This window comes from Acomys russatus, chromosome 25 (genome assembly GCF_903995435.1).
Source record: "Acomys russatus chromosome 25, mAcoRus1.1, whole genome shotgun sequence".
NCBI classification, from domain to species: domain Eukaryota; kingdom Metazoa; phylum Chordata; class Mammalia; order Rodentia; family Muridae; genus Acomys; species Acomys russatus.
This window is the reverse complement of record NC_067161.1, coordinates 39,028,027-39,049,309: the sequence shown is the minus strand read 5'-3', so window position 1 is coordinate 39,049,309 and position 21,283 is coordinate 39,028,027. Positions and strand designations below refer to the sequence as shown.

General features: G+C 48.1%; 2 protein-coding genes across 2 annotated transcripts; both read right to left on the bottom strand.

Moving 5' to 3' along the window:
- Positions 1-3,082: 3,082 nt before the first annotated feature.
- On the bottom strand, positions 3,083-10,711 carry LOC127208300 (immunity-related GTPase family M protein-like). Its single transcript, XM_051167702.1, has 3 exons — positions 10,657-10,711; positions 8,239-8,280; positions 3,083-4,384 (listed from the first exon to the last, which is right to left on the bottom strand). The coding sequence occupies exons 2-3, from the start codon at positions 8,257-8,259 to the stop codon at positions 3,185-3,187; spliced, it is 1,221 nt and encodes a 406-aa protein (XP_051023659.1). The 5' UTR covers positions 8,260-8,280; positions 10,657-10,711; the 3' UTR covers positions 3,083-3,184.
- Positions 10,712-16,132: 5,421 nt separating this feature from the next.
- On the bottom strand, positions 16,133-21,163 carry LOC127208273 (immunity-related GTPase family M protein-like). The gene is made up of 2 exons (XM_051167666.1): positions 20,924-21,163; positions 16,133-17,618 (listed from the first exon to the last, which is right to left on the bottom strand). Exons 1-2 carry the CDS (start codon positions 20,960-20,962, stop codon positions 16,377-16,379), a joined length of 1,281 nt encoding a protein of 426 aa, XP_051023623.1. The 5' UTR covers positions 20,963-21,163; the 3' UTR covers positions 16,133-16,376.
- Between the last annotated feature and the right edge of the window lie 120 nt (positions 21,164-21,283).

Below are 21,283 nucleotides of genomic sequence, written 5' to 3'. Positions count from 1 at the left end.
AGTCTTAACCCTCTATGTCATGTTGTCTTACTCCCAGCAGTGCTTGCACTTTGTAGCTTTCCCCGGCTCCAGCTCCTTCCTCCTTTCACTCCTCCTCCCCTGGCTGGCAGGAAGTCCAGCTCTACTCTCTCTTTATTGCCCTACCAGGGAACAATTGTGGAACAGTGCTTGTAAAATATGAAAAGGAAGATGCCAGGCAACAATATGACACAGAGAAGTTTATTATAGAAGTGGGAGCGTGGGGAGAACAGGAAAAGAAGGGGTGCCCCAGAGAGAAAGACAGACAGAGACAGCAAGAAAGAGGAAGAGAGATGAGATGGGTTTGCTTTTTTTATATACTAGGGAGGGGCACACCTAGTGGCAGGCAAGTGATGACATCACAGGTTGCTAGGCAGGCTCGGGGCAGGTATGCTAACATTCTTCCCTTTTCCTATAATTAAAAAAATGAGGGCGTTGGACTGCTTTTCATGTAAGGTAAGTTAAAGTATATAAATGTAGGTTCATTGGAAACCGCTCTTGGTTGCCATGTATGGGGGGGGAGGGGGAGAGAGAAAGCAAGAGCAACAAAATGTCCAGATTGTATGGTAAAGGGGACAGAAAAGCTCTGCCCTGGAAAGTTCAGGGTATGCCAGCCATGTCCCGCAGCAGACAGGGACCGAGGAGTGCTAGGAGAACCTGGAGCTGTTTGTCCCGGGTCTGAAGCACACCATTCCAACCTTCTGTTGATAATAAGGGGATAAGGGGATAAGGGGTGAAGAAATCAGTCACCTTTGGCTGCTCTCTGCTGACAGTGGGGTGGCAATGGGGCGCAAAAAGGCTGAAATGTTGGCCAAATCTAAGAAGAGCAGGCGGTTGGTTGTCCAGGGTCTGAGAACAGGAGGGACAGTGCAGGTCCAGCCCACATCATCTACAAGACTGGACTGGAGCCCCTGTGGCTAGCTGCTTTGGTGCTGTCTTGAATGTAGGAAATCTGACAGGATACTGGAAGGTATATATGAGCAGAAGACAAAGCTAGTAAGTTAGGGAGAAATTTTCCTTTCAGTGTACACTTGAAACTTTTGGGAAAGTGAGCAAAGACAGAAGTTTTGCAGTAAAGAGAAAAGCTTGAATGTCAGGAACGTCCTCCCGTTTTACCTTAGGTGTTATTTGAGACCTTTGGGAGAGCAAAGAAAAGAAATGGCTTGAAAATAAGGTGGCGCACGCCTTTAAATCCCAGCACCCAGGAGGCAGAGGCAGGCAGATCGCTGTGAGTTTGAGGCCAGCCTAGTCTACAAAGTGAGTCCAGGACAGCCAAGGCTACAGAGAAGCTATGTCTCAAAGAAAAAAACAAAGCAAAAAACTTAAAAAAAAAAAAGAAAGAAAGAAAGAAAAGAAAAAAAGAAAGAAAGAAAGAAAGAAAGGAAATAAGGAGCCTCCTTCCATTTTACCTGATGGCAGGCAGTACTTTAAAAGGTCTCGTTTTGGATCTGCCCAAGTTTGGTTGCCGAGGCGTGTGAGTTTAGCAGCCCTTAACCTGGGTGTAGGGATTTGAAATTCTCCAGAAGGCATCCTAGAGGAGCCTGAGGGTAGGTGAAATCAGTGACCTGCTGGGGCGTCCCACAGTGCAAGGTTTAACTCAAAAGATTGGTACAGACTGTTCCAGCGGGGAGGTGATGACATCACAGGTTGCTAGGCAGAGTGGGGGCAGGCATGCTGGGGTATGGCACTGGTAATGGCTGGAAGTGGGAAAATATTTCATGTTCTGTGAAGGAGGTAAAAGGAAGAAAAAGAAAAAAAAAGAGAAAAAGAAAAAGAAAAAAAAAAAAGGAAGAAAAAGGAGAGCATATGTCTGAGACAGTTAAAGAGGTTGGGCTGGCAGCACTCTGACATCTATCAAGAGTGGGACCGAAGCCGGGTGTGGTGGCGCACGCCTTTAATCCTAGCACTCGGGAGGCAGAGGCAGGTGGATCGCTGTGAGTTCGAGGCCAGCGTGGTCTACAAAGTGAGTCCAGGATGGCCAAGGCTACAGAGAGAAACCCTGTCTCAAAAAACCAAAAAAAAAAAAAAAGAGTGGGACCAAAACAAAGAGACAGAACAGAACACAGAGCAGCGTCTGTCTTAAACACAAAAACGCACAAACTGAACAAAATGGGGCATCTCTGTGTGAAAGAGAGAAGGGTCACTGGGTGTCTGGACAGTGATGTGGCCTACAGAGTTAGGGCTGACTGAAGAAGTTCAGATCCATATATGAGACTGTGGGAGCACCAAGTGGGAGGAGCTATGACAGGACATGCCACCATTGATGCCACCGATGCCAAAGAGGATAGCGTCGAGTACTCAGAATCCTTCCGTTCAGCACTTAGTGATGCCTGAGTTAATTCTCCCCTCTTTACACATCAGAGATAAGGTCAGAGAACAGGCCCCACCTAGCCATGCTTTTCAGACAATAGCATGAGTTTCATAAAGGCGATACCCATTAAGAAAGTTGGCCTAAGCCAGGCACGGTGGCGCACACCTTTAATCCCAGCACTCTGGAGGCAGAGGCAGGCAGATCGCTATGAGTTTTAGGCCAGCCTGGTCTACAAAGTGAGTCCAGGACGGCCAAGATAACATAGAGAAACCCTGTCTTGAAAAACCAAAAGAAAGAAAGAAAGTTGGCCTAATGCTATGCGTGGTAGTGCGCGCCTTTAATCCCAGCACTTGGAAGGCAGAGAGAGGCAGGCAGATCGCTGTGCATTTGAGGCCAGCCTGGTCTACAAAGCAAGTTTAGGACAGCCAAGGCTACACAGAGAAACCCTATCTTGGAAAAAACCAAACCAAACCAAACCAACCAAACAAAACAAAACAAAAAACAACAAAACAAAAAACAAAAAAAAAAAAAAAAGAAAGAAAGAAAAAAGAAAAAAAGGAAAGAAAAGAAAAGACAAGAAAACAAAAGCCAGCTGTGGTGGCACACGCCTTTAATCCCAGCACTCAGGAGGCAGAGGCAGGGGAATCGATGTGAATTCGGGGCCAGCCTGGTCTATAAAGTGAGTCTAGGACATTCAAGGCTACACAGAGAAATCTTGTCTTGAAAAACCAAAACCAAAAAAAGAAGAAAAAGAAAAGAAAGTTGACCTATTAACCTCAAGGAAACTTGGAACCCGTAGGGAATGTCAGCTCAACTGGAGGTACCCATAGGGTAGACAGATCTGGGGAGAGGACCTCAGCTGTCCAGATCTTCCAAAGGAAGGTTAATGGACTCCTTCAGGATATTGCGCAGGATGCCCTTGGTACTCTCAGCAACTTCATCCAGTACACGCTTCTGTTGCTTGCATCTGTACGAATGAGACGTAAAGCAGCACTGCACGTGGTCAAGACTTGTAAGGAAAAGTTGGGATCCAGTTTGGTACAACCAGGAGGATGCCCAGCCATCTTGTTCACCCTGGAACTTTATGTCATTCTTTCCCATACTCAGAGCCACCTGGTGGAGAGACTCGTCATCCACGCCAAAGGCTTTTTGGAAGGCTTTCTGAATCTCTACCAGGTTATCTGGATTCAGGATTCTAAAATCTTTGTCTAGAGTCCCTGTGTCTATGCTCCTTTCAATGGATCCCACTCTCTCCTTGATAGTATCCTCACAGATTTTGAAAAGAATTTCTAGGAGACCTTCCCTCCTGCCATCGGAGAGGTCCTTTTGTAGCATCTCCCTAAGCTTTGGGAAGTCGTGGGAAAAGGGGGTAAAGTTGGATACCAGGAACGTGGGGGGCTCCCTCACCTCCTCCTTCTGGAGGTTCTCCTGGATATTCCTTTGGATACTCTGCAGTAGCTGGGGTTCAGCGAGGGCACTTGTGCTGAGGTCCCTGTCCAGCTTGGTCCACACGACATAGAACCTCTTCCTCATGCTCTGCATAGCTTTGGCCAGCTTCACATGGTTCGAGCTGAACTGCTCAGAAGCGATGATGACGACCAGGTCGTATGTGTCGAACTGCATCTCATCTATGTAGTCCTCCATGCTCTGGGCTGTGGTCCCTGTGCCAGGCAGGTCCCACAGCTCCACGCTGGGGAAGTTGGAGGAGTAACAGGCCGGTTTCTCGGTGGTCCTCACCACCCCAGTGGGAGCTGAGTCCTCCTCCTCATGCCCAATGTTTCTAAGAGCATTGATGAAGGATGACATGCCATTTCCAGAGTCCCCAGTCACAGCGATTTTCACTGGGGTTCTGGATGCCTTCTGTATGATCTCCTTGACTCTAGAGACCACTTCCACCCCATCCCCCCGTGCCACAGCAGCCTCCAAATTCTTGATGACTTCTACAGTTAAAATATTGCTATCTTCGTGAATGAATACGGCATTGGAGAAGCATGTGAGTTGTCTATCCTCGGGGAACCCATCTGCCTCTTCCATGCTGGTGAGCAACGGAGCAACCTGCAGATACATTAGGAAGGAGTTGGGATGACTGTGAACACAGGCACCCACCAGAAACACTATCCCTGTTCCAGGCTTTCAGATTCATGGCCAAGATCTGCTGATTTCCACACAGAGCTAGCATGAGCGCATTCTTGGAGGGGAAGGGTAGCTCTGTAGCTGTTCCTGCAACACTAAACCCCAACGCTGAGCGCTGGAATGTCAAGGCAGGTCTCTGACTGGGTACAAATGTCCATATTTGCTCCTTCCTGGTTGCCAGGGCTACACAGAGAAAGTGTATGACTACAAGTCAACAGCAAAGCCACATGGTTTCCAAACAATCCCACCAGGGGCTAGAGAGACAGCTCCGTGGTTAAGAGCACTGGCTCTTCTTGCAGGGGACCTGGGCATGGTTCCCAACTCCTACATAGTGGCTCACAACCACTTGCAACTCCAGTTCCAAAGACCTCTTCTGGACTCCAAGAGTGCCTGTATGCACATGCGCACATAAGACACTCAGGAACACATACACATAAAACACTCCTTTAAAACATAATAATAATTCTATCAATTTTAAGTCAGCATATGGGTTATCTGTTACCACTGCTACTATTCTTATTAACATACAGATTGAAATTCTTCTGCTTCTTTTTTAATGTTCTATTAGCATATATATTTCTGTTTGTTGTTTGTTTTGAGACAGCATTTCCTCTGTGTAGTCTTGGAACTCGTTCTATAGATCAGGCTGACCTCAAACTCAGAGATCCACCTGTCTCTGACTCCCTAATGCTGGGGTTAAAGGTGTGCACCACCACACTCAACATTTTTAGTATATATTAATGATACACAATGCTGGGTTTTATGACATTTGCATACATGCATACCATGCATTTTAATTATATTACCCCCACCCCGGCTAACTTTTCTAGACCTCCTCCTGTTCCCAATGATCTCTTTCCTCTTCCCAACCTGTCCCACTTTTACTTTTCTGGTTTGTTTTTAATTTTTGGTGGTTTTTCTTTTCTTCTGTATCCCAGTGAGTTTCACTGGACTGTTTACAAAACCATGAGTGAGGCCTGGTTTTCAGCAGCACGAACATCCTATCTGTGGCTACAGGACTGAAGAAAATGTCCCTCTTCCTTCATCAACTATTAGTGTGTGTAAATCCTCAGGGAGGGGTGTGACATCACCATACCCTCCCCTGTCTATGACAAGATACCAGAGGGCCCAGTCATGTGGTGATCTTGTACAAGTAACCACAGCGGGAATAAATTCAAAAGGGCAATGGCCATGTTGTCATGTCCAGAGTCAGCCTTACACACACACACAGACACATGCACACACACACACACACACACACAGAGAGAGAGAGAGAGAGAGAGAGAGAGAGAGAGAGAGAGAGAAGTACAGTTTTTACATGCTTCCCATGTCTTCCTCTACGTTACTCCTTGCCCACGAAGGTGTTCATATAGAGATGTAGATGCCCCACTTACAATGGGACAGTCAACCATGTTTCTGTTCTTGACGAAGTCTTTGCCATGAGATTGAGTACTTTGTGAGACAGGTTTTGGAAAGACAATTTATCTACAGCAAGGATGGAGGGTGTGGGGGTTGGAGAAGTGGCTCCGGGCTGGAGACCACTTATTGCTCTTCCGGGAGATGTGAGTTCGATTCTCGGCACCCATGTCAGATGACTCACAACCTCCTGTAGCTCTACCTCCAGAGGGTCTGACAGCCTCTTCTGGTCTCCTGGAGCACTGCACAAATGTGCATATGCCCCACGCAGACACATGTATACATATCATTAAAAACAATAAAAAGCTGGGCATGGTGGTGCATGCCTTTAACCCCAGCACTGGAAGGCAGAGGCGTGAGACTATCTACAAGTTTCAGGACAAACAGTGAAGGCTACGTAGTGAGACACTTTTTCAAAAAAATTAATATTTTTAAAAGATGTAGGATGTAGAAACCCATACAAAGCAGTTACAGGTAAACAAAAAACACCTTCTGCAGGCCAGAGTTTTGACCCTCTGGAGTAGACATATAGGTGTGAGGACAGGACTCCAACCATTTCACAGGAGCACACCAAATCTCAAGATGCAAGGCAGCAGCATCTGCCTTATCCCACTGTTCTTAGATGAAGGCCCTAGGTGGCACAGGCATGTGCTACTCCAGTTACAAGCAGCTGCCGTGGTGCTTTCCCTTGACATTTCAATTTCTTGTTTTGTATGTATGAAGGACCACAGGCATTTGAAACTCAACATCATATATTCGAGAAATTTCCGGTGGGTCTCACATAGCTCCTCTGTCCTTTAAGGAGCTCTCTGTGAGCAGGGCAGTGGTGACACATGCCTTTAATCTCAGCACTTTGGAGGCAAAGACAGGCAGATCTCTGAGTTTGAGGCCAGCCTAGTCTACAGAGTGAGTTCTAGGACAGCCGGGGCTACATAGACAAACCCTGTCCCTCAAAAAACCAGACAGATAGGTAGATAGATAGATAGATAGATAGATAGATAGATAGATGGATGGATAGATAGATAGATAGATAGGGAACTCCTTGATGGATTTACTCATGGGGTTCTGTAAAATGGCTAGAATTGTGCCCAGATGTGCGCCCTAGAAATCCAGGGATCTTGTCTGTAGAAGGTGCGTCTCAGGCACCCTTGAGTCTTTTGGTACATGTTTTTGCTCTCTATTCCCAGCGGGAGCATCCTCTGCCTCCCTTGCTCATCTTCTGGGATGGGCTGTCCTGCCTGCGACACAGCACTGCTCCTCACGCTCCTCTGTTCATCAACCTTGAGAACCTGGCTTCAGTCTCCTCATGGAAAGAGTGGGCTGACAGCCTACCCCTTGCCCCGGGAGTCTCCAGAGGTGTTGGCTCAGTGAATTGTGGGCAACTTCCTATGCCCCTAGTTTTCTGCTGATGACCAGACTAGCTGCTTTTCTCATTTACCTGACAAGATTCCAGGAGTCCCGTGGAGGTGTTTGTGTGGACAGCCTCAGAAAACCATGGCGCCGACACTCACAAGCCCTTGTGAGCCCATCCAAGTTTGGCCTGAAGTTCAAGTGGTTCCACACTTCCCTATCTGAGGGCCGTGTTCAATTTATACCTAGGGTGCCTCTGGTTTACCCCTTGGTGCATGGGTCAGACATCCACGAGAAGGAGAAACAGACCCTCTCCTGGCTACTAAAGGGAGCCCAACAAGGAAATTCACTGGAGAGGGACAGCCAAGTCTGGAAGGAGAGCCAGACCCTGCGAGTCACAACTCAGGAGTCTCTTAATGTACTCACAGAGAGAGGCGCACTTCACAGAATCAAGGGCATACGCGCGCGCACACATGAATGCACATGTTCACCCATGCCCTCACAAGTGAGTGAGCAGTTGTGCCATATTGTTCACCTAGGCTACATGTTACGCTGCTAGGTTCAGTTGCCTTGCACTTTGTTTTATTCATTTTTTGGTTTTGGAGTTTGAGATAGACTCTCTATACAATGCCGTGGCTGTTCTGGAACTCACTATGTAGATCAGGCTAGCCTCAAATTCAGAGATTTGCCTGCCTCTACTTCCTGAGTGCTGGGACAGAAAGACATGGGACACCGTACCTAGAGACTTGTGTTTTATTATATTTATTCCAATTGCATAACTTTACTAAAATGTTCCTGATAACCAAACCACCAAGATTTCATGACTTAAGTAAGACAAAAGTAAGAACTCTGGGTAATAGGGGGAGTGATACCATCTAAGCACCTGCAATGGTCAACTTCTGTTGTCAGGTGGAGGGGATTAACACATAGCCAGGCATTAGTGAGGCACAGGTTTGAGTTTACACATCAGGGTACTTCCAGAGAGGATCACCAGAGGGGGCAAGACTCACCCTGCATGTAGGCACCACCATCTCGAGGGCTGAGGTCCAGAACTGGATTAAAAAGACAAAGAGATGAAATAAAGCTGAGTACCAGCCTCCTCCTCTCAGTCCAGACTGTAGACACCTGACGTCAGCTGACTCGGGCTTCTGCAGGCCACACTTTCCCCACCACAGTGGGCTGTATCCTCGCCAAGCATGAGCGAAAATATGCCCTTCTTCCCTTCAGTTGCTTCCTGTCAGGAATGTTGTCACAGCAAATAGAAAGGCAATGACGACTGGCCTTATCCATTTATGACAATGCCATAATGCAACCTGTTATTTTAATTTTTTTTTTTCAGGCTGGAGAGTTGGCTCAGAGGTTAAGAGCACTGTCTGTTCTCCCAGAGGTCCTGAGTTCAATTCCCAGCAACCACATAGTGGCACACAACCATCTATTATGTGATCTAATGCTCTCTTCTGGCATGTAGGTGTACATGCAGATAGAGCATTCATATACATTAAATAAATAAACAAATCTTCAAATAGTTTTGTTATTACATTTATTTATTCATATGTGTTGGAGGTGTGTCAAGCAGACCAGGTGCACTTGTAGAAGTCAGAGGACGGCGTGTGCGAGTTGACTCTCCCCTTTTACCATGTGGGTCCTTGGGATCAAACTCCAGTTTTCAGACTTGGAAACAATCACTTTTACTCACTAGAGGAGCTCATTGGCCCACAAGCCATTATTTTATGCCTTTTTGGTTTTTTTCGAGACAGGGTTTCTCTGTGTAGCCTTGACTGTCCTGGACTCACTTTATAGACCAGGTTGGCCTCGAACTTACAGAGATCCACCTGCCTCTGCCTCCCGAGTGCTGGGATTAAAGGCGTGCGCCACCACCGCCCAGCATATTTTATGAAATTATTATAGACCTGTAAAAAGCACACATTTAAAAATGTAAGTCACAGTCTAATATAGCCCATGCTAGTCTAAAACTATATAACCTTGAACCAAATCTTCTGCCCCCACTTCCCAAGTGCTATGTTCCCAAATGTGAGCCACCTCAACCAACTAAATTATACCCATGTTGAAAAAGCACACTTATGAAGAAATTGCCTAAACAGGGATCCCTGTAGTTTATTCCTCATCCAGTGACCCTCAAGCCTCCATGAAAGGGCCTTCCAGGGGTGTGGGAACCAGCCTAGCCTTGTTATGGATCTGAGCTGTCAAGGACTTCTGTGAACACAGATCCTACTGGACCCTCAACCCCACTTTGTTCCTCATCTTTTTACTCTTAGGGGTGGGGAACACAGGCAATTTCCAGATGCTACTGATTGCAGGGAAGTATTGACCCCTGATGATGCACCCCATGGTCTGTGGACACGGCCTTAGACCCAGCATGCTTGTTCTAGGAAGGTGGAATTCAAAGCGCCCCCTTCCCCATCCCCACCACACACACAGACACACACACACACACACACACACACACACACACTAATGTCTATGAAGGACTGAGCTGTGCCTGTGGTGTGCCAGCTTCTCTAGTGCAGATGAAATATTTGAACTGTTTCTTGGGTTTTTTTTTTTTTTTTTTTTTTTGGTCTTGTTTTCATTTTTATTTGTTTGTTTGTTTGTTTGTTATTTGGTTGGTTGGTTTGGCTTGGTTTGGTTTTGGTGTGTTTTAAAAGGTCCAGTGAAGTGGCTTCACAGATTAAGTAAACAACACTTGCCACCAAGGCTGACAATGTGAGCTCGATTGTGGGAGAGAATCAGCTGTACACGTCATCCCCTGACCTTCACACACACAGACAGAGAGAGAGAGAGAGAGAGAGAGAGAGAGAGAGAGAGAGAGAGAGAGACTCGACAAAAATAATTCAACTGAGCTATGCAAAAAGTTTCCTCAAGAAATTAGTCTTTCGGCCAGGCGGTGGTGGCACACACTTTTAATCTCAGCACTCGGGAGGCAGAGGCAGGCAGATCGCTGTGAGTTCGAGGCCAGCCTGGTCTACAAAGTGAATCCAGGACAGCCAAGGCTACACAGAGAGACCCTGCCTCAAAAAACCAAGTAAATAAATAAATAAAAATAAAAAATAAAAAGAAGTCAGTCTTTCAAATGCCAGTCATTGTGTGTTCTAAAGAAAGCAGGAATGTGTTTACTTAACCCCAGACACTCGTATATGACGTGTGGGTAGTTCTGATCCTGGACTCTGGCCAGTAGCTTAGAGACTGAGGAAAATCCCACCTGCTTTCTCTAAACCAGCCCCATCAGAAGACCCACAAAGCCAGGGATCCGCAGCTAAGAAAGGGGCACGACTTGAGCCAGCCAACACACCAGACACTCCATGGTCCTGAAAACAGTCAGGGGGTGCCTGAAAGGAGCACCTGACCCCAGACTCTCCTGTCCTGAGCAGGGTTATAGATCAAGCTGCACTTAGGAGCCCCTCACCTACCTGCTCAGAAGCCTTACAAAGCTGCAGTCCAAGCCCAGGACGTTCAGGAGGGAGAGGATTGAGGTGTGCAAGGCTGGGAGTGTGGGGAGTGTCCTTCTGGGAAGAGCGAGTAGAGGGGAGGGGAGCAGCTGAAAGGCAGTCTGAGCTCCTGGGTCTCCTCTCAGACTCTGCTGCACTCTACCCTTGATCCAACTCAACTTCTAAGCAGGAACCCTCTGCCTGCTTCCCCGGACGACGCCCCCCCCCCCCCGCCCCCGCTCCGCCCGCCCCTAGGGGCGGGGCCTGCTGTCTGAACAGCTTTCAGTTTCAGTTCCTGGAAATGGCTAGTTTTCGGGATTCAGGTTCTCAGGGACTCCACATTCTCCTTCAGAGAGGGGGAGGAGCTCTGCCTGCTGGCCAGGCTGGGAGGTCAGAAGTCTGCCCAGGAACCATGCCATCCAAATTGCAATCGGAGTCGCCTGGTCTGACCCTGCGGCCTCCCTTCCTGGAGCCCGATCTTGCTCACATAATGGCACCTAACCCTGGGAAATGCCCACCTTCAGATGCAGTGAGCCCAGCGCTTAGAGAGCAGGAGACCGCTCCTGGGGGGCAGCCGGTCTCTGCTCACGTGTTCACTCCCTCCCTCCCACTCAGCTTGGGTGCATGATTCCCTCCACTAGGGAGCCCCTCTAATCCACCCTACCTCCAGACTCTGCTGTCTCCTGCGCTGTATCTTCTCACTTCAAATCCCTCACAGTTCAGGAGACACACGGTACTTGGCTCGCCTTGCCCTGATCACACGATCAATTGCCACTGTAGTAGGCAATATCTTTCTTCAGGAAAAGAAATGCCCTGGGATACTGATGACTTTGGGAATAGAGAAATATGTAACTATTGAGCCTGCAAGGGTATCCCGTGGACCACATGAAATGGAAAAGGGATTTCCACAGCCACACAACTCCATCCTCCCCTCTAGCCTTCAGCCTGGGTGGCCTCCAGGAGACAGCTGCCCTATCCCAGGACGCTATTAACAGCTCCCTAGGCACCTGGTTCTCCTTCCCAGAATTATACACCCAGCCCAGCTCTTTAGAGTCTGTGAGCTTCATGCTTATGTGGGTCAGCAACTCCCACCTCACACCTACCGGGTAGCTCACCTTTATGCACATGTCCTGGACCAAAAGTAGGTCAACTGAATCACCAGAAAATAGTAAAAGAAGAAGCTGGAGACCCTGCAGGGATTCCTGCTGCCTGTGAGACCCAGCAGAGCTCCTTAACCCCTCCACAGAGCTCACCTCTTCATCCGAATCTGGGAGCAGTGGATGGGCATGACCTTGTACTTGGGGGGAGGGTACTTCACAGGGAATCTCATTTAAGCAGCTACTGTGTGTTAATAATTAGAGCTGGGCCATGCCTTAGGTGACAAAGAATGTAGCTTAGCATGCACAGGCCACAGGTTCTATCTGCAGCACCACATAATCCTGGGTTATGCCTTTACTCCCAGGACTCTGAAGACAGAGGCAGATATGTCTCCGTGAGTTTCGGGACAGCCTGGACTACATAGCAAGAGCTACATACAGAGACCATGTCTCAAACAAAACAGCAATGACAAAATCCACTCAGGAGGGCACTGCATGTCTCTCGTCTCAGCACACAGGAGGCGGTAGAGGCAGAAGGACCAGGACTTCAAGGCCATCTACGTCTACATGGAGGCCAGCCTGGGAAACAAGAGACCCTATGTACACATGTACCGAGAGAGAGAGAGAGAGAGAGAGAGAGAGAGAGAGAGAGAGAGAGAGAGAGAGAGAGCGCTATTGCTAATCCAGAGAACCTGAGTTCAGTTCTCAGCAACCATGTCAGGCATCTCACAGCTGCCTGTAACTGCAGATGCCACCCCCCCCCCGCGAAGGCACCCATACACACATGGTGTCATAGGCATATATGCATAAATAAAACAATTCTTCTCTTTAAAAAAAATCTGTGTAGGGCATTGGTAGCCAGGAAGAGTGGTGTGTAGAGCCAGGTAGTAGGGTGGCACAAATAAAGCAAAATAGAAAGGTGATGAGGTGACTTAGCAGTTTACTTTCAGCTCCTTTGAGGAGAAACTGCAGATGCCAATAAGGAGTTAGGAAGCCCTGTGTGCCTGCAGCTCCAAACAGCTGAGAGACAAAGTTAGAAAAGGCCTAAACCAGGCCAGGCTGCTCATGTGCTTCAGTTTTAGGCAGCAGCGAGGGATGGACAAGGATCCTCCTGAGAAAGTCTGCCTCAGCCCTAGAGGATGCAGCTCTTCACAGACAGCAAGACAGGTTAGACCTGGAGGCTGGGTTGTGCCTGTTCGGAAGCAGAGGGCGCATCTTCATGCACCGCCCTGGTGCTCTGTGTGCATAAACACACTCAGTGAGGTCTAAGACCAAAGGACAGGTAAACGTTGTCCCCTGCCTTGTCCTAGGACACATTGGACTCAGATTTCCCAGTGTTCTCCCTGGATCAAACCACATAGTTTGTGACTTGTGGACCCCAAAGACACCGTCTCCACGCTCTTCAGGAAAATTGGAGAAAATCAAAAGTTGACACAAGAGGATGTAGAGGCAGAAGGACCAGGAGGTCAGTTCTCAGCAGCCTGTAACTGCCTGTAACTGCAGATGGCCTCCAAAGTCACCCATACACACATGGTGTCATAGGCACGTCTGCATAAATAAAATAACTGTTCTCTTAAAAGCCTACATAGGGCATTGGTAGCCAGGAGAAGGGGCAGAAAAAAAGAATTATAGCAGAGTGATGGAATGAATGATCGATACCATTTGCTGCTCCTCCAGAAGAGGAGAGTTCAGTTCCCAGCACCCACATGAGGCAGCTCACAACTGTGTGTAACTTTAGCTCTAGGGGGGTCCAGCATGGTGTTCTGGGACCTGCACACACACACACACACACACACACACACACACACACACACACACGTGGGGTACAGGGGGGGCAGGGAGTTTAAGTTACTATCTAAGACAGTAGATCTCACTCTTGGGAGCATCACTTTCAGAATTAGACACAGCAGAAGCTCATGGCATGGGTGACAGGGAAACGAGCGTGCTCTCTGAGTGTGTTTCCCTGAGTCATGAATCAGCTCCGGGCATCCATCCGCAACAGGAGAATGTGAGCCATCCTAGGGGACAGGTTGCAGATGAGGATCTGGGATGAGGGCCTGAGGGGTTTCCTATCCTCCCCTCACCTCAGAATGGAACCTCCTCCAAGACCACCACACAGGTCCTCAGGAAGAGGCATTAAGAATGTAATTCCTGCGCCAGGCATGGTGGTGCATGCCTTTAATCCCAGCACTCAGGTAGCTGAGGCAGGTGGATCGCTGTGAGGTGGAGGCCAGCCTGGTCTACAAAGGGAGTCCAGGACAGCCAAGGCTAACACAGAGAGACCCTGTCTCAAACAACAACAACAAAAATGAATGTAATTCCTGCCCAACATGGTGGCATACACCTTTAATTTCAGCACTAGGGGGAAGAGAGGCAGAAGGAACTCTTTGAGTTCAAGGACAGCCTGGTCTATAAGGATAGTTCCAGGACAGGCAGGGCTGTTACACAGAGAAACCCTATCTAGAAAAAAAAAAAAAAAAAGGTGCAATTCCTGGCAAGTTGGGGTGGGACACAGGTTTACTCCTGGCACTTGGGAGACATGCAGGTGAGTCTTGTGTAGCTCATAGACAGTCTGGTTTATATAGTGAGTTCCAGGACACTCAGGTCTAGACCCTGTCTCAAATGACAAACAAAAGAGAATGTCATTACCCCAAGCACCCTCTCCTTTGCAGATAAGCAATATGTCCTGTAATGAGCCTCTGGGAAGTTGAAGGTGTGGCCCAGTTGGCATGGTGCCTGCCCTGCCATGCACAGCGCCCAGGGTTGCATCATTGGTACTGCACAACACTGGGCACGGTGGCATGCTCTTGTAATCTTACATTTGAGAAATAGAGGCAGGAGGATCAGAAATGCAAAGCCATTCTCAGCTATATCCTAGGACACACAAGACTCTGTCTCAGCACCGTTGCAGCAGCAAGAAGAAAAAAGGACTTCTGAATGCTTCTACCTGATGAACGGATCAGGAACCGCCCAGCTGTGGGCACATGGAGTCGAAACCTATTTCCGCCCACTATGTCCTCCACAGCCAATTAGCCGGGTGGTGATGACACCGGGGGTCCTAGAGTCCAGTGTGGATTCAGGGTGGAGTTTTCAGCACAAAAACTGTGTCCTGGGTAGACATACTTCAGTTAACAAGAACAGTTAGCCAGAAGTGGAACTACGGAAGCCAAAAAGCAAGGATTGTACATTTAGAGACTTTGCCAGAATTGTGGACTTTGATGGGTTAGGTCTTTGTTTCAGTTTTGGCAGGTGGTGCAGTCTACATGCTGAGTGTTATGACCTAAATGGTACCTCCATTTTCTAATCAGTTGTGCTAAGGTCTAGGGGCCTGTTACAACCTCCACCTACATGCAACCCACATGCAACACACACACACACACACACACACACACACACACACACACACACGAGATAATTAGGATCATAGTGGGAGAAAATTAGGTCATAGTAAGGGTCTAATTAGGTTCTCTTGGGCTCAGTGGCATCTCATAGGAACGGGTCTTTGTAAAAAATTTTTTAAAAAATAAAAAAATAAAAAAGAGGAGCCTGGCCCCTGCATCTTTTATGCTTCTGGTCTTTTCCACGTGAGTTCATCCTATTGGATGGCATCACCAGAGGCTAACTTGATGGGTCACCCGTGGGGAACCCCCAGGCTCCAGGACTAGGAGTTAATAAACCATATTTCCTTTTATATCACCTAATCCCAGTTGTTTTGTTGGAGCACCAGAAAATATACTAAGACCTTGATGTCTAGGCCTTGAGGAAGCCACTCTTACCCTGTGTCGCCACAGGGCTCAACACCCTTAGTGATCTCCTTGAGCATAGATGGCATCCCTCAAAGACCTCTTTAGCAGGCCATCGAGATGGCTCAGTAGGTAAAGGGGCTCACTGCCAAGCCTGATGACTTGCGCTCAGTCCTCAGAACCTACAATGGTGGGAGGCGAAAACCGACTCCACCTGCTGTGGAGTACATGCAAACACGCAGGCATGCACGCACGCATGCACGCAGGCACGCACTCGCAGGTGTATGCACACAGCCCCAACAAGCAGCAGATTTGAAGGGTCACTTGCCACCACCCTCTCCTCCCTCTGAATTTACAAGTGCCATCTGGGCCAGCTGACTCACCACCAGGGGTATCTAGAAGAAGATAAAGATACGAATAAAACAGTATTAACGAGCCAGGTGTGGTGGTTTACACCTGTAATCCCAGCACTCGGGAGGCAGAAGCAGGTGGATCGCTATGAGTTTGAAGCCAGCCTGGTCTACAAAGTGAATCCAGGACAGCCAAAACAACACAAAGAAACTCTGTCTCAAAAAACTAAAACAACAACAACAACTAAACAAACAAACAAAAAACAGTTTTAAAGAAGGAAACTTTAATGGCTTAGGAGGGAAACCATTTGACTTAAACATGCATCACAATGAAAAGAAAATCTATGTACTGAACTAGGAAAACGTGGCTGATTATCTTGTCAGATACTTGCTCTTTGGAGGAACAGGGTATTAGAGTTGAGCACAGGAAGGTGAGCGATTTACTTAACTCCTCTAAAAATACTAAGCATCATTACAAAGCATTACTACAGTTCTTGATTTCGAGTAGACAGCTAGGGCACTAAGCAAAAAGAAGCCCCTGAGGCAGCCTGAATCGCACTTGAGGGTGTGTGGATTTCAGGAGGGAGGGTATAGTCCTTTAGAGCTCTCCTCAGGCTGGTCTTGGTGTTCTTAGCAACTACCCCAATGATGAGCTTGCATCTCTGGTGTCTGAAGAAACGGATGGCAAAATTCCACAATCCCCACCACCACCGGTGTGCAAGAAATGTGAGGACCATGGTCACAGGAAGAGACGTCATCAGTCCCAGCATCCTGCTCATTTTGACCACGTCCTGGCACTGCATGGTCCTGGACAATGCCAGTGTCCCTGTACTCTGGACTACCTGCTGACGTACCAGGTCGTCCACACCAAAGAGCTTCTGGTAGGTTTCAAGACTCTCCTCGAGGTCAACAGTATCCAGATGTTTTGGGAGTATCTGACCCTTCAGAGAGATGGCCTTATCACTGATGCTCATGTCACAGATTTGAGAAAGGGTCTCTAAGGGATCTCTGTACCTGATGTTGGAGATGTCTCTTTGCAGTGTGTTTCTAAGCTTTGGGAAGTCGTGGAAAAAGGGGGTAAAGTTGGATACCAGGAACGTGGGGGGCTCCCTCACCTCCTCCTTCTGGAGGTTCTCCTGGATATTCCTTTGGATACTCTGCAGTAGCTGGGGTTCAGCGAGGGCACTTGTGCTGAGGTCCCTGTCCAGCTTGGTCCACACGACATAGAACCTCTTCCTCATGCTCTGCATAGCTTTGGCCAGCTTCACATGGTTCGAGCTAAACTGCTCAGAAGCGATGATGATGACCAGGTCGTATGTGTCGAACTGCATCTCATCTATGTAGTCCTCCATGCTCTGGGCTGTGGTCCCTGTGCCAGGCAGGTCCCACAGCTCCACGTTGGGGAAATTGGAGTAGTAACAGGCCGGTTTCTCGGTGGTCCTCACCACCCCAGTGGGAGCTGAGTCCTCCTCCTCATGTCCAATGTTTCTAAGAGCATTGATGAAGGATGACATGCCATTGCCAGAGTCCCCAGTCACAGCGATTTTCACTGGGTATGTAGACATCCTCTGCATTTCATCTTTGACTATAAGTACCGCTTTCGGTAACTTCCCCTCCATCACAGCCCTGGCAATTTTCTCAGTGATTTCTTGGGAGAAGCTGACCTGGCTACTATAGAATGATTCGCCATCAGCGATGGATTTAGAGGACGGACTGATGAGGGATTTTGCCATGCTTATGAGAAATGTAAAAGTCTGTGGAAGAGAAGAGCCAGAGAGTCAGACTTACGATGAATGACACAGGACGCCACAGGACTCACACACTCCAGCCATGGCTTTCAGATTTGCCACCAGAGACAGCAAAGGCACCTCACACTTGAACAGGGCATGGCCGGTCCTCCGGGGACAGAGTTGCTCTGCAGCTGTACAGCCTCTCACGGTACATGCCTTACAGTGACTGGGACCTGAGCTGCAGAACAGCAGCTGGGTCCTTCAGTGGGGAAAAGGATGGGCAGGTCTGACCACTGCCAACACCAGCTCTCCACACCCAGCCCACTATGGTTCTCCTTATGGGTCAAGTATTCAGCTGGGTGTGGTGGTGTATACCTTTAGTCCCAGCCCTTGGGAGGCAGAAGCAGGCAGGTCTCTGTGAGTTCAAGGCCAGCTTGGCCTACACACCGAATTCCAGGACTACAGAGTGAAAGCCTGTCTCAAAAAAAATTTTTATTTTATATATCTTGTGTCTGCAGGTGCACACGTATGCATGTGCGTACCTGTGCATGTGAGTGCTGTGTGTGGTGTGTATGTAGGTGGGTATGCGTGGGATGAGTGTCTACCTTGGGTGTTAATCCTCAGGAGCCACTCACCCTATTTGTTTTTTCATTTATTTTATTTCTTATGTGCATGAGTACTTTGCCAAAGTGTATATTTGTGTACCCCGTGTGTGTCTGACACTTTTGGAGACCAGAAAAGGTGTTGGCTCTGGAAGACCAGCCAATGCTCAACAGATGAGCCTTCTCTCCAGCCCTTGTTTTTAGGGCAGGATCTCTCGCTGGAACCTGTGGTTCATTGATGAGGTTACATTGGTTGGCCAGGGAGCCCAGCAATCCGACTGTTTCCACCTGTCCAGCCCTGGGATTACAAACCCATTTTGCCACATCCACCTTTTTCGTTTGGTTTGGTTTGGTTTTCTAGGCAGGGTATCACTATGTAGCTCTGGCTGTTCTGGAACTCACTATATAGATCAGGCTGGTCTTAAACTCACAGAGATCCACCTGCCTCTGCCTCCAGAGTGCTGGGATTAAAGATGTACACCACTACACTCAGTTTTTAAAATGTGGGTTCTGAGAATTGAACTCAGGTACTATATACCCTGTTGACTGAGTCGTCTATCCAAGCAGGATAAATTAACTGTTTCTAATCACACTGTGAAAATTGGGATGCTATCACCAGTAACTGTGTGCATGGGAAAAAACTGTGACCTGTCAACTGCAGCACAGAGGTCAGGTCAAACCTCCCAAATGACCTAATGATTCAGGTTGTTTGTGTGTTTGTTCTTTAAATTTATTTGTATGTGTTTTTTTGCCTGCACGTGTACCCTGTTCCCTTGGAAATTGGAAGAGGGGATCAGATCCCGTCAGACAGGCGTTACAGACAGTTTTGAGCCACAGGGTGAGTGCTGGGAATAGAACCCAGGTCTTTTGCAGGAGCAGCTAGTCTGCATAACTACTGTGGCCTCTCTCCAAGCCCTGACTACTGATTCTTATTCATAAGCACTAAGATTTGTGTTGACATTGTCCGTACGTGTTGACACTGGTACTAATACAAAGATTCAAACTGCTCTGCAAACCGGGGCTGGCTGAATCCTTACCCCAACATCAAGCACTTATGAGCCAGGGTTGTAAAGAGAATTGGGTTAGGTGACCTGGTGGGATGTGAGGAAGATCAGGACACTCGCGCTATTCCTAGGTGGCAGGCCTGCCTCACAATGCCACCATGAACTGGGATTATTGGAACATGAAATTTCGGGAAACTAAATCTGTCTTCCAGGGCCACGATCAAAATGGCTCCAGAACAAACTCTCTCTAAGTTCCCTTAGAAAGGGAAAAAGTCTACTAAAATGATCAGATGGCACCTCGGGCCACAGGAGAGTTCCTCTATCCCACCTCTCTGACTTATCCACTACTGTATTTTAAGTTTACCTTGATTTATGGCTTTTGTTGTTGTTGCTGCTGCTGCTGCTGTTGCTCTGTAAAACTATAAAAACTTGAGGAGGCTTCCATGTCAGGTTACCATGAATGTGTGGTAACCTAAATCTCCATTCCTGGGCCATGGTAACTCAAAATGGCTCCAGAATAAACGACATCATACTTCCTTAAAGGAGGGGGGGCAAAAAAAGCAGGGGGCAGGGGTCGCTTGGAAATCAATCAAAGCTCTCCTTTGTGCATCACCACCAATGTTCTAAAAAAAATTAAACTCAAGAGCTGGGGGTGTAACTCAGTTAATAAGAGTGCACGCATAGCATGCATGACGTTCCTAGCTCCACAGAAAATTAGGCATGGTGTCAAAGGCTTGCATTCCCAGAACTTGACTGTCCTGGACTCACTTTGTAGACCAGGCTGGCCTCGAACTCACAGAGATCCGCCTGCCTCTGCTTCCCAAGTGCTGGGATTGAAGGCATGTGCCACCACTGCCCAGTGCCACCAACATTTAAAAGCTTCAAAATGCAGCCAGATATGGTAGTGAATGCCCTTCATTCCAGCAGAGGTAGACACATCTCTGAGTTCGAGGCCAGCCTGGTCTACAGCTTTCCAGGACAGCTAAGGTTACACAGAGAAACCCTGCCTCAAAAATAAACAAACAAGCTGGGCGTGATGGCACACGCCTTTAATCCCAGCACTAGAGAGGTAGAGGCAGGCAGATCGCTGTGAGTTCGAGGCCAGCCTGGTCTACAAAGCGAGTCCAGAACAGCCAAGGCTGAACAGAAAAAAAACCTGTCTCAAAAAAAACAAAAACCCAAAACAAAACAGAAACAGAAATAAACAAGACAAATACACAGAAACTTCAAAACTCAAGACCATCTCTTTGATTCACACAGTGTACAGCAGTTCATTGAAGAGCTCCCAGCCAGGCCCACCCCTTGGGATCCCATGAAGCAACCGGACACTTGCCCTGTCCTGTGTCTGCCCATAGGCCCACTGTTCCACCTGTGGGACCATTTCCAAGGTCCAACTTCTGAGGTTGCTAAGTTTCCTGTAGTTGATCCGCCCAATTCTCTCCAGAGGTGTGCCCCCCCACCCCCCACCCCATGGCTTCTCTCCTTTCTCCTCTCCTCAGGTGGCCTCTCCCCTCGACCCTCCCCTGGGATGCTTCCTCCCTTGGTTCCCATCCTGGGAACAGACTCCAGCTCTGCTCCCAAAACACTGCCTTGCTGCTACTTACACAGTTGCTGGGCCTGGACCTGACCTCCACATGGAGGGAATCAAACCTGTGTTTAAAGACAACAAGTTTCTGAAGTCTCAAGTTGTCTGATCATGCGCTGACAAAACCATGCTACCCACCTTCCAGGCCTTGTATGGCAACGTCATGAGTGAATCCATGGGATGCTCTCTCCACACCTCTCTGCTGTCTGGCTGAATGCCCCGGAATTTCAACTCAGATCTCTGAGCTGCTGTTCCTCCAGTTCTCCCTTCCCCCTTCAGCTTTATGGAATATGGAGGTCTGTGTCTGTGGGTCTCATACAAGCCTTATGATGGCCAATCTTCCTCAGAACCTATTAGGAAAATGATAGTACAACCCCTGGTTACGGGTGGGGACATATATGGTTAGAAATAAATCAGGAGCCCGTTGTGCCATCTTTCTGAGCCATCACCGTGGTGCACGTGAATGTCTTGGCAGATGCAGAGCGCATCAACAACGCT